Source organism: Eleutherodactylus coqui, chromosome 3 (assembly GCF_035609145.1).
Source record: "Eleutherodactylus coqui strain aEleCoq1 chromosome 3, aEleCoq1.hap1, whole genome shotgun sequence".
NCBI lineage: Eukaryota > Metazoa > Chordata > Amphibia > Anura > Eleutherodactylidae > Eleutherodactylus > Eleutherodactylus coqui.
In genome coordinates, this window is record NC_089839.1 from 313,274,378 (window position 1) to 313,286,579 (window position 12,202).

At 47.4% G+C, this 12,202-nt stretch overlaps 1 protein-coding gene across 5 annotated transcripts in view; it reads left to right on the plus strand.

Annotated features, from left to right (window-relative positions):
- Positions 1-12,202, plus strand: part of PTPRF (protein tyrosine phosphatase receptor type F) — a 293,390-nt gene that overhangs the window by 269,003 nt on the left and 12,185 nt on the right. For 3 of the 5 annotated variants that reach the window (XM_066597932.1, XM_066597931.1, XM_066597933.1), the window contains 11 exons: positions 9-262; positions 634-721; positions 954-1,160; positions 2,118-2,275; positions 5,955-6,070; positions 7,836-7,868; positions 8,667-8,764; positions 8,847-8,970; positions 9,423-9,598; positions 10,956-11,075; positions 11,660-11,814. In XM_066597932.1, the coding sequence (XP_066454029.1) occupies positions 9-262; positions 634-721; positions 954-1,160; positions 2,118-2,275; positions 5,955-6,070; positions 7,836-7,868; positions 8,667-8,764; positions 8,847-8,970; positions 9,423-9,598; positions 10,956-11,075; positions 11,660-11,814 (1,529 nt within the window). The remainder of the gene's footprint in view (positions 1-8; positions 263-633; positions 722-953; positions 1,161-2,117; positions 2,276-5,954; positions 6,071-7,835; positions 7,869-8,666; positions 8,765-8,846; positions 8,971-9,422; positions 9,599-10,955; positions 11,076-11,659; positions 11,815-12,202) is intronic. The other 2 variants (XM_066597934.1, XM_066597935.1) reach the window with 1 other exon arrangement.

Genomic DNA, 12,202 nt, shown 5'->3' on the forward strand with positions numbered 1-12,202 from the left:
CTACTTAGATTCTATACAACAACCAGAACGTAGAAGTAGATGGTCATTCCATGCGCAAGCTGATTAACAACCTCCAACCAGACACCGAGTATTCCTTTGTACTTATGCATCGAGGCAGCAGCGCTGGTGGCCTGCAGCACCGGGTGTCCATCCGCACAGCCCCTGATGTCCTGCAGAGCAAGCCGTCCTCTACCAGCAAGTATATGGAGGACAGGAAGTTTACTCTGCTTCTGCCGCGGGTGCAGACCTCTTCTCCGGTGAGGTAAGGGATCGCGGGGGTATTGTATGAATCTAGTCACTGGGGACAATTTCCTGACCGCCTGCAATCTTACTCCAGTCTTCAGTTGCTGAGTGAGATGCTGCTAATTTGTTACTAATTTACGAGCCTCTCTGGCCGCCTGGCTTTGGGTAATAATTTATGCTAGTTTCTGATGTACATCGGCGGGGCTTATGCCTGTGCGCTCTTCAGAATAGTGATGAGCGCAGCATAAAAAGGTTTCTGGTGCAAAACGGCCATCAACACTCTTTGCGTCTTTCTTCTGCCATAATTGTGGCGCACGGCTCGGGGTAAAGCCTTCTCTGTGTTTCTTTTTCTTTGATAACTCCAAGTTCTTCGTTGCTCTTGTCTGACAGGTGGTATTACATCGTGGTCGTCCCGCTCGACAGTTCGAGGAGCAGTCTGGCTACACGGCAAAGTCCTGAGGAAATGGAACTGGAACAGGTGGGAAATTTGTAGCAATTCTCTTACTTATTTGCATGTATTGATCATCCGGTCATGTGATGGGCGCTGGAGCTGTAGATCTTAAGGTAATTACATATGTACCAATTCACTGATACTGTTCTGTTAGCGGAATTGCTTTCCTTTGAATATATCGCCCCATGAATCTGTCAACATTAGGGTCCATTCATGCAATCCTTCATTGTGATACTCAAGGTGCCTGTCTACATCTTAGATCCTAGAAGCAATTAATCAGGGGTCTCGACGCCAGAAAAGGCAAGTGGGCAGAACCAAGCCGTACATCGCAGCCAGGCTGAACACGCTGCCGGAAACCTTCACTCTTGGCGACAATAAAGAATATAATGGTTTTATCAACAAGCCGCTGGACCCTCAGCTCAGCTACACCAGCTTTGTGCTCGCAGCTCTGGAGGACGGCGATACGGTAGGTCTGCTGCGCTGTCATATGTAAGGGATGTTAGTTATTTCACTTTGGTGGACTGGTAGATTTTGTGCTTCTGAGTAGACAGAAAAATAACTCCCCACAACACAAAGTTTGGCTTTTGCTGGTTAATTTAGTTCCTTTGCAGGAATGTTCGAGTTCATCAATTCTCCATCCGGTCCTCGAGATGCTGTAAGTGTTCTCCATCCCCATATTATCCGGCACTGCCGGCATGGGGATACCTGTAGATACGGACTCATTTGATCGCTCATGCAGTATAATGCTATAGATATACTACGTTCTGAAAAGCAGTCTATGAAGACGTGTCACCGGCATGCCTTGATAGGTAATCATTTATGGCAACACTGGGGGCCTTCAGAAGGCCCAAGGCTGCCATGACAACTTAATGGCACCCCCAATTTCACTGCAAGGGGCTGTTTGCGACCACCGAATGCCGAGTGTGGCATTTAAATGCCATTGTCAGAACGGACTGCAGCATTTAGACAGTTAATGGCTGCGATCAATGTGAACACTGACCGTGGTGGGAGTCAGATGTCTAAAGATGGCTGACACCCACCTTGTATGTAACTCTATGCACAGACATCCAGTGTGTCATACATGTATGGCACATGTCAGGAAGGAGTTAAAAGGGGTCATCAGATTTACATTTTTTTTGTAAATTCTTGTTACCCATACCTAAAAATAATAGAACATTGTGTCTTCGCCTCTTCGCGCAGCTCCTGCGCCGCATCTTGTGGTCTTCGTTATGATGCTGTGCTTGCAGTCTATCAATGGAGACCCGGGGCAGAGTCCGGAGCTGCAGCGCTTGTTTGCTTCCTCCTGATGCCCAAATCTGACAACCATCAGATTCTCAGAGTCTTAACAGACCTGTTTTTGGCGGTAGTCGGTTTGATGTCAGTCGCGTGTCACCATTTCAACTTTTCCTCATTGTTCTTGCAGAAGAAGTATGCCGCCAGTCCGTACTCGGATGACATTTTGGTGGAAGATGTTGTTTTAACCAAACAGCAAGAAGAACCGGAAATGCTGTGGGTCATGGGCCCGGTCCTGGCTGTCATTCTCATCATCATCATTGTAATTGCTATCCTTCTGTTCAAGAGGTAAGGGTCGTACTCGGTGACTTCTACGACGGGGACTCAGTCAATCCCTACGGTCTTGTCTTTCACTGTATTTCTGTCTACTCAATCAGATATTCAGCTCTTGTCCTCCAGCGGGTTGTGTGATATCAGTCCAACCAACTTCCTGTTATCGGTTATGCCCCTTTTACACGATTCTCGTTTACCCGACGAATGAGCTGGTCCCTTCATCAGCCGCTCGTCCGCATTGGGAAGCCCGTTTAGACTGCACGCTTCTCAACTCATCAGTTCAGCGTTTCACATTCCTATGAACGATCAATGTTTAAGCTGCCCGATGAGCGAATGCGCCGGCGCTGACTTTCATTCCGGCTAAAACTGAATAACAAATGAGAAGTGCGCGATTCTCCTTCATCGTTCCGTCTAAACGCAGCAGTAGATCTGATTTGTAGGAACGATTGATCCAGAGATTTAATGTTGGGTTGTCAGGAAGGACCTTCCTCTCCCACATAAGGACAGAGATGCTTCACACGGGGTTCCATCACCTTGTACCGCTACATATATAGGTTCCCGACAGCCACGGACTTTGTTACTACAGAGGCGCCGAGTTATCAGTCTACGGCTGGCTGTTCTGTAGGGTAGATGCCAACTGTGAGCGCGGGCACTTCTATCTCACGGTACTTTAGAGAATAACATGACACGAATAGTCTATAAAGAGGAGCGTGACGGCCGCAGCCCCCGACTCCCCACAGGTCAGACACTGATCAAATAGACAAATCACATAATATTTATTAGCTGAACCTTTTGCTTCACGAATCACCTCACATTCATGAATGGCAATTATTTTCATCAATGCCCCTGATCAGATGAAATAGAAGAACAAATACAGTCACAAGTATAAAGATACACGTTGGCAAATGGTTACATTGTTGAAATATGTTGAGGGTGTTTAGCCCTGAATGTGCCCCCATTCTGTGACTTACTGCCCGCCCGGCCGTTCTGACCCACAATCACCAAAAACAGCATTTAGAACCTGGGAAGAAACCGTAGACTTTAGTCACACAGAGTCTCCATAACGTAATGCAGAGGAAGGGATCGCAGTATTCATAGACGTTCTAGTCCACATTAAAGGGGTTCCCCAAGCAGAACCCGCTGTCAGTGCCGGCATACATCAGGGTTGGAGTGGACGCCGCTGCACCGACGCCCTGTACTGGCCGGCGCTGATAATTGCAAGTGCTGCTTTCATTTAAATCAATGGGAGCCGCGCTTGTAATTGCTAGAACTAATTGGTTTATGTTGATGATTCCATTATTTCTTCCTCTAATTGATCTGGGAAAACATTTGTCATTTATATGAGGTGTTTCACAAAGCCAGAATGGGACCCTCGCCCCGTGTCAGCTCTGTGATTGGTGGATTTACTATGAAGTAAAATACCTTGGTGACCATCCTTGACTCCATGATGTCTTTCCCAGGCGTTCTGTATGGATCCGAGGTCTCCGGCCTTGTGAGCCACATTCACATTAAAATATAATCCTGAGATCTGTGGTGTCGTCTGGTGCCAAAAGCTCCCATGTGCTGGAAGGTGCTATTCTTGCCCCACAGCCGCCCGTTCATCTCTAAATGTCTGTCATTAAGAAAGGCTATCTGCATTCAAAGCCAGCTTGAAAAATGGTGATAATTATTCCTGTACATGCCACATAATGGGCCCCATAGCAAAAACTTAAATGGGCCCCCTATTACAGTGTCTGGTTTTGCCACCCAAGACAGGAGGGCCTGATGTTTGTTTTCCGTTCCATTCCCTTTAATATCCATTCTCTACCCCCTTGTTTGCTAACAATGCAGTTCTTCTTTGGAGGAAGGCCCTTGTGCTATATATGTTCTCTTTGGTCCTATATATGTCCTCTTGGGAGGAAGGTCCTGGTCCTATATATATTCTCTTTGGAGGAAAGTCCTGGTCCTAAATAGTTCTCTTGGGAGGAAGGTCCTGGTCCTAAATAGTTCTCTTGGGAGGAAGGTCCTGGTCCTAAATAGTTCTCTTGGGAGGAAGGTCCTGGCCCTATATATGTTCTCTTTGGAGGAAGGTCCTGGCCCTATATATGTTCTCTTTGGTGGAAGGTCCTGGCCCTATATATGTTCTCTTGGGAGGAAGGTCCTGGTCCTATATATGTTCTCTTGGGAGGAAGGTCCTGGTCCTAAATAGTTCTCTTTGGTGGAAGGTCCTGGTCCTATATATGATGTTGCTACCCTGTAGCAAAAGGGATGATGCAGTCAGAGCTGGGCCCCTGGTCTTCAAGCGCCCCATAGCAGTCACATGGTCTGCCTCTATGGCCGCACGCCCTTCTCCTGCTGTGTCATTTGTATATCTGTTTTCTTATTCTATGAATTAATGTAATTTGTTCTCTTTTTGTGCTCGTCCCGGACGCAGTAAGCAGGAGAGGTAGGAAGTTTCTGTATTCACATCTTGTGTCCGTAGAGTCGCAGGCTCATGTAATGATCGTTCTCAATAAAGCTACAGCTGCTCTGTAGAAAAAAAAACCTGCAGACCGCATGGCTTTCTGTCAGTTCTAGGCAGAATATAACCAACCCCAATGGGAACACGGCGGCCACCAAGTGCATCTCCCGTGATGTACAAGCCCGTTATAATGATCTGTCTCTTTTGCATGTTTTGTAAGGTTTGACTCTCATCCTTTTCCATCTATAGATACAGTAAGATTCCTCTAATCTGACAGTAATAAATCCCGGCAAATGCTGGATTAATAATTATTCTGGATTATTGGACTTTTAAACTATAAAATCTTTGTTGGTTAGAGAGGGCAGCCTTACTGTAAGAGAATGTCAGACCTTTTCACAAACCTTGTAACAATGACTGGAAATATGAGCCAAAGCCAGCGTCTTCTCCAGAAGGGAATGATCACCATGCACAGACAGCTGTTTCGGGATGATTACTCCTCATCAGGGTGCAGCAGGTTTGCTGGCTTAGCTAGCGAGTTGGCCTATAGAGTGGGTCAGTAATGCTGCCTTCCTACAGAGATATTATTCCATATTACTATTTGCATCAATTTCCCAGAGGAGCGTGCATTATGTCTCCTCATGCCTTTTAGGTGCTCTCCCTAAGGAAAAACTATACCCTTCCTTACCCACATCTATAAGTCTCTCACTAGCCAAGCCAGAAAACTACTGCACACTGATGAGGGGTAAAAACCCTGAAACAGCTGTCTGTGTATGGTTATCTTTTCCTTCTGGAGAAGATACTGTCAATCATTGTTAAAAGGTCTGACTTTTCCTTCAAATAGGTGGCGCCGTAGAGGTATTGTTCTCATTTATATATTTCCCAAAGAAGCATGCACGGCCTTACAAATCTCCTCGCACCTTCTGGGTGCTCTCCCTAAGGAGAAATCATATCCTTGGTTAGAGAAGAAAACCTACAGGGAGACAAAAATAAACTTCTACCATAAAATCTGCTGCCATTGTTATTTTTGCATTGTCTCCTAACGACTAATCTCCGCTCAATCTGGTGAGATTATTTTGCAATCCCATGCTGGATTATCGGAATGTCTCCAGATACTGGATTTTACTGCATAAGGATTGGAAAGGAAGCGACCTGCATAGAATGTGATTCTGTCATTGCCGGAAAGACCTTCTGTGTTCGGATTTTATTTTTAGAGGCCATTTTCCATTATAAACCTCGGATCTTATTTTTTTACAGGAAAAGAACCAACTCGCCCTCTAATAAAGAGGATCAGACGCCAGGAGTCAAGGACTTGCTCTTGGGAAATCCATCTGATCCGGTGGAACTGAGACGTCTGAACTACCAGACTCCAGGTACGGGCCGCACTCTGTGCTCTGTGTTTTCTGTCTTCTTTCCCATCATCATCTCCTGTTGTCAGGGATTGCAACATTAAGAAAAATCTAAGGGCTACAAAACAATCTAAGAGTTGATTCGTAACGTTGAACCGATGATCTTTGTACATGTAGAATCAACAGCTGGAAATGTCTGAGCAGCCGCGTCCCTCACTATGTGGCGTCATTCAGAACTCCTAAGAAAGTCCTGACACAAGACAACACAGTCAAAAATGTTTCAGTTGCTGAATCTAATGGTACACATACATAATGGAATTGGATGTAAAGTCATTGTGCCGGAGCTGTCCGTGTGAAGACGCAGCAGTCTGGTTACTAAGCCTCCATCTGCCCTGGTGCAGGACGACTTACACAAAGTTGTCTTGTTGTCTGGGGCAATTCTGATGATTGGAGCGGAGAGTATAGCGTATAACTACTTCTCAGATATGGGCACAGAACAAGCTTGCACCGCAGGAGCGCTCATCGCTCGTTCTAAAGAAGTATATGGCTTGATGTAGCAATGCACGGCCATCCATCTAATCCGAGGAAATACCTTACGAGCAGTGTGCCATCTATGGATGTGGTATATACGGGATGTCCCAGTTAATGTTGTGACCGGGCAATCGGTGAGGTAGGCTTCACCACATTGCTGATGGATAACACTAGGAAACTGTACATATGGGGCAAAAGTTCATTTAAATATAAAGTTCATTAGTTGCATAATTTAAGTGCAGGCAGAGTGAGTAGTTTATATCAGCAGGTTCCTCGTGTGATCCTTGTGCTCTAGTGCAAAGCTGTGCACGGAGGATGCTTCGGCACGCAACAGCAATTAATTCGTCTGGCTTCAGTTGTCTAACCGCGCCGTTATTCTTTGCGTTGACTCGGCGGATAAAAGCGTCATTAAGCCAGTCTCGATTGGGTCAGGCTCGTTACCGTCGTGCTGAAAGTGCGTACTACAAACTCTTCAAGGGGTAATTCTTCAGTAAGATGTCAAAGTTGAATGAGCGGCAGATATCGTTCTCTATTGAATTTGGACGCGTCAGTCCGTATGATGAAGGTGGTAAAATCTAGCTGCTCTTCCACTAATGCCATGCTCCACATCTTCAGGATAAAGTTGCTGCAGGGTTTTCGGGTACAAATAAAGATTAATCCTCTTCAGAATTTGATGGACTTTGAAAAACCGATCTGCTGTCTGAACGCCGGATTGGGGAATTTGTGCGAAGAAATTCGAAGCTGCAGCTTTGGCAACCGCAGAGCCACGTTGTCATTGCCGTTTTGGGAGGTTTCCATCGCAGTCCGGAACAGCTTGTCCTGTCACAACATTAGCTGGGCCGCCCCGTATAAGCCTGTTCTACCCCACCTGTATATCTATGTACACAGGGCTTTGTACTATGATCTTGTTGGCATACTGAACATCTTCCGCAGCTCTCAAGTAGCATCAAAATATTTACTTCAGTATTATTCTGTATCACAAGCGTCTTGGTGCGGTATTACTGCTGTCACATTTACGACGGAGCACATTGCAGGGTCCTTTTCTGACACTTCAGTCATCTGATAACATCTCACCCCGTTCTAAACATTGTATACAGGGCGCATACGGCCTCTTCATTGTGACACACCCTGTAGACGAGCCCCCCCTCAGCCGTTGTGATCCACTACACACATCTATGACACTCAGTGCCAGGCAGACCCCATCTCGGCCGTCCCTCTAATTGCATTCTGTTCTTTGCCGCTTTTGTTTTCCTTGCAGGTTCCAGTGTCCCCAGTTATCCGAATATCACAAGTTAGTTTGACAACTTTCCGTCACTGTCTAGAGAAGTTATCACTTCCCTTACGCCCTACTCATCGCCAGCTCTTGCTTCCTTTTAATTTCCTTTCCATCCTCTTCACCCCATGCCATCCTCCTCCGCAGCTGGGCACCATCTTTGTTTTGCACTGTGCACATCTTGGATTTCGCCTTTTCTTCTTGGTGAGAACATTGTTCCGTGGGGGAAGACGTAGAGTAGTGATACGACCAAGCGTTAGGAGAGGCGCTAGGGCAGGTCGGGATAGTAGACACCCCTGGCCTTACCACTCGCTGACCCGATGTCTTGCCGGTTCTCAGATCTGCTGTGTATATGAGATGAAGAGATCTTGTTCTTCTCACAACTCCTTCGTTTCTTTGTCACAAACTCTAACCTCCTTCCAAAGTTGCAGTTCTTCTGCTTTTAACCCTGTAAAGTTGCTCTACCTGTTCCCTCCATCTTACGCGGAGATTGGATATCATTCCGTACACTTGGTATGTCCTCGCTTTGTTTGTCATCTCTATTTCACGTTCATTCACTTTCAGGCATCCGTTTTTAAACCCCGCGCCCTCACTGCATCTCATTATAGCACCAGAGTCTGCGGTGTGGATTTCGGAGGCTCCAGTCTCTAATGCAGAGCATGCCAACATTCAGACATATACAGCTGCTTCTTCCGGGGTGTTGCAGCATGCTGCGTGTCTACGGCTCTGTCAGTCTGTCTTGCTGCACTGTCCATCTCCATTGTCACCCGTGGGGCAGAGATGCTTCGTTGCTGACCGTTCCTTCTATCCTCTCAGGTATGAGGGACCATCCACCCATCTCCATCAATGACCTTGCAGAACATATTGACCGTTTGAAGGCCAATGATGGCCTGAAGTTCTCCCAGGAGTATGAGGTGAGTTCTGCGAGGGGTCCATCGTATGTTTATAGACCGGCCATGACAACGACATCTTTAATTACTTTGCATTGTGTTTCAGTCTATCGACCCGGGTCAGCAGTTCACGTGGGAGAACTCCAACCTGGAGGTCAACAAACCAAAGAATCGTTATGCAAATGTTATTGCGTATGATCACTCGCGTGTCATCCTCACCTCAGTGGATGGTAAGAGAAATCGCAGCTCCTCCTCCTTTAACCCCTTCAGGACCAGAGATTTTTTTCATTTTATTTTTATTTTTGTTGTATCATCCCCGCCTTTCAAAAGCCATAAGTCTTTAATCTTTCCATCGACAGCCGTAGGAGGCTTGTTGTTTTTACAGAATGAGTGATATTTTATTAATGTGCCGTATAATGTATGGAAAAACTTAAAAGATTAAGTGGTAGAGATGAGCGAACGTACTCGGTAAGGCCGATTTCGCAATCGAGCACCGCGATTTTCGAGTACTTCACTACTCGGGTGAAAAGATTCGGGGGGCGCCGTGGGTGAGCGGGGGGTTGCAGAGGGGAGTGGGGGGGGAGAGAGCTCCCCCCTGTTCCGCGCTGCTACCCCCCGATCCCCCCGGCGACCCCCGAATCTTTTCACCTTTAATCCTTGCACCTCTATTGCTCTCTTGCAGGCGTCCCTGGCAGTGATTACATCAACTCCAACTACATAGACGGGTACAGGAAACAGAACGCTTACATCGCCACGCAAGGTCCGCTGCCCGAGACCCTCAGTGACTTCTGGCGCATGGTGTGGGAGCAGAGGACAGCCACCATTGTCATGATGACTCGTCTAGAAGAAAAGTCCAGGGTCAGTCATCCTACATGGAGGGGAACCGTGATCTGCAACACATTACAACTTGCATCGGCTTTATGAATACTCTTCATTCTTTGCTAATGATATTGTTAATCAGTGGAAGAACATCGAGGCGAAATTAGCAGATTTTATTACTTACCGGGAGAAAAGTGACAAAGACAACGTGCGCAGCCGCCGCCGCATCTCGTGTGCCCCTGTATGGCCGTTCATTATATGCAGCAGGATATTATCTATATGATGTATGATGGGCAGTGCAGCGTATGCGGCTCCACATCACTGTAAGCGGGAGCCTGGATGTCCGAGGGTTATCTCCCGGCAGGGTGATCGCTCCTCGTTGTACGAGGCTTCCATGAAGTCCGGCATCCTGATGACGGGGCTGCAACAGTTTTATGTCAGATTATCACGATTTCTCCATCATGCTGCCCTCTCTGAAACAGCTTACGGTAGCTACATGCCACCCTGTGCCATGTGTCAGTCGGGGGGCCATGTCCCCTCCCAACAAGTCACCCTCTCTTCGTTAGAGAAGATGGCATGGAGTAGCGTACCTCTGAAAAAGTTGCTACATTTTAGCATAAGCTTGCACCAAATTTTGCAACTTTTGTATGCCAACAACCACTTGCTAAATCCCCCCCAATGTTGTTTATGGTTGTGGAGCGAGGGAAATCCGTGTTCACCTAACTGCATAGCAGAAGAGACAGTAGAGGGCGCTCTGGCTGCACCGCACTGCCCTCTCTAGAGCAGGCAGAGCCGCTTCCATATACTGAGGTGTCTATCTGTTCTGTCCTGCGGGCTGCTTTTATTAATGTCCTGCCGCCCTCCTGTCTCAAATGCACCTTACCTGGGCACTGAATAAGGAGAGGCTCATCCCCTTACGTGGACGGCTCGGCTTCCGCACGCCCCCAGCTAGCGTCCACGCATACCTGTTTAAATCTGTGTCGCGGATGGACCCAGCGGCTTGCCGTCAGACATGTGCGGTACAGATTTTTTTTCAAATCACTGGTTTTCTGTCTGGTTGCTAGGCGATGACACAGGTACCCGGGACCTATCTGCAATGTGAATTGCAGATGGGCTGCAGGTCGGATGGAAGCCGTCCGTGCAGAATCTGCAAAAAAATAGAACATCGCAATCGCTGTCCGCTCACATGTGACATGCGAATGATCTATTTTTTGAATGAACGCGGAATACAGCAGATCCTCTGCACGGGTGACGATCGCATGTTCTGCAATTCAAATCCGGTCGTTTGAGACTGGCCCTTGCCGACTGCCTCCTAATAGAAATGTGGCAACTTCAATGTATCTTCTTTCCGACAGCGACACACGGATGCGCTTCATGACCCTTTTATCTCTCGCAGGTGAAGTGCGACCAGTACTGGCCGAGCCGCGGCACCGAGACGTACGGAATGATCCAAGTCACATTATTGGACACCGTAGAACTTGCCACGTATACAGTGAGGACATTTGCCCTCTATAAGGTGAGGAGTCCTGTGTGATGCGGGTTATCTGAGGCCTTACTAGCTACCTGCAAGCTCGGCACGCCAGGTCACAGACTGTATCCACCCCAACACCGTGCACCGCCGCCACCGCCTCCCCAGAGAGAGATAAGCCCGTACAATGCGGTAGAAGGTAGACAAGCAAATTAAGAGTGTAATGTTTTAATTTAATTTTCAATTATAATATAATTTTCCGCTGCGCTGAGCTTAATAAGAGAAACAAGGACGGCAGATAGGAATATGGAGAGAAACTTTTTCTGGATACCCATTTCCAGCTGCGTTTAGTGCTCTTCAGGTCCCGTGCGTCTGATGCAGAACCATCAACTATCAGCAGCAAGGCCTTCAAATTACAACACAGACGGATGAAGCTTTCTTTGTTCCTGCGCAAATCTGATTTGTATTTGGAAACTGCTGACGGGGGGTGGGGGTGGGGAGCGGGGGGCGCAGACCGAGCCGTTCATGGCCAGCCGGGCTCGTAATCTGGATGGATTGTCAATATGGACACACAATCCATAATCCGATTTACACACAAGAACCGTCAATATGAGACACTCTTGTCGTTGCAGAATGGCTCCTGTGAAAAACGAGAAATTCGGCAGTTCCAGTTCATGGCCTGGCCGGACCACGGGGTCCCAGAGTACCCCACACCCATCCTGGCCTTCCTACGAAGAGTGAAAGCATGCAACCCCACGGACGCCGGCCCTATGGTGGTTCATTGCAGGTAAGAGAAAGGGCTGCGTTCTAGGAATTGTCCACTTAAGTAAACGGGAAGCGCGCTCCATTTACCGCGTGCGTCAGCGGGCTGTAAGCAGCGCCATTAACCAGTAGAGGCAGGAAATGTGTTCTGCAAATAGAGCTCTTGTCTAATGCGGGAGATCCCGGCATGAACCAGAGCACTGATGCTTCAGCCGCTGGGCTACAGTATCCAAGCAAACAGTATATATATAAACAGGGATGAGTAATGGGAGATGCGCACTTGTCGCTGTCACCGTCTGTTCTCTTCATTTCAAAAACACTTCAGTCAAATCGACTCCACGTTTAAGATGTTTGTAAGGGCAAAACATTTCTATGTTGCCTCAATCCTTGGAGGTGGGGAATGTCAGTAACAC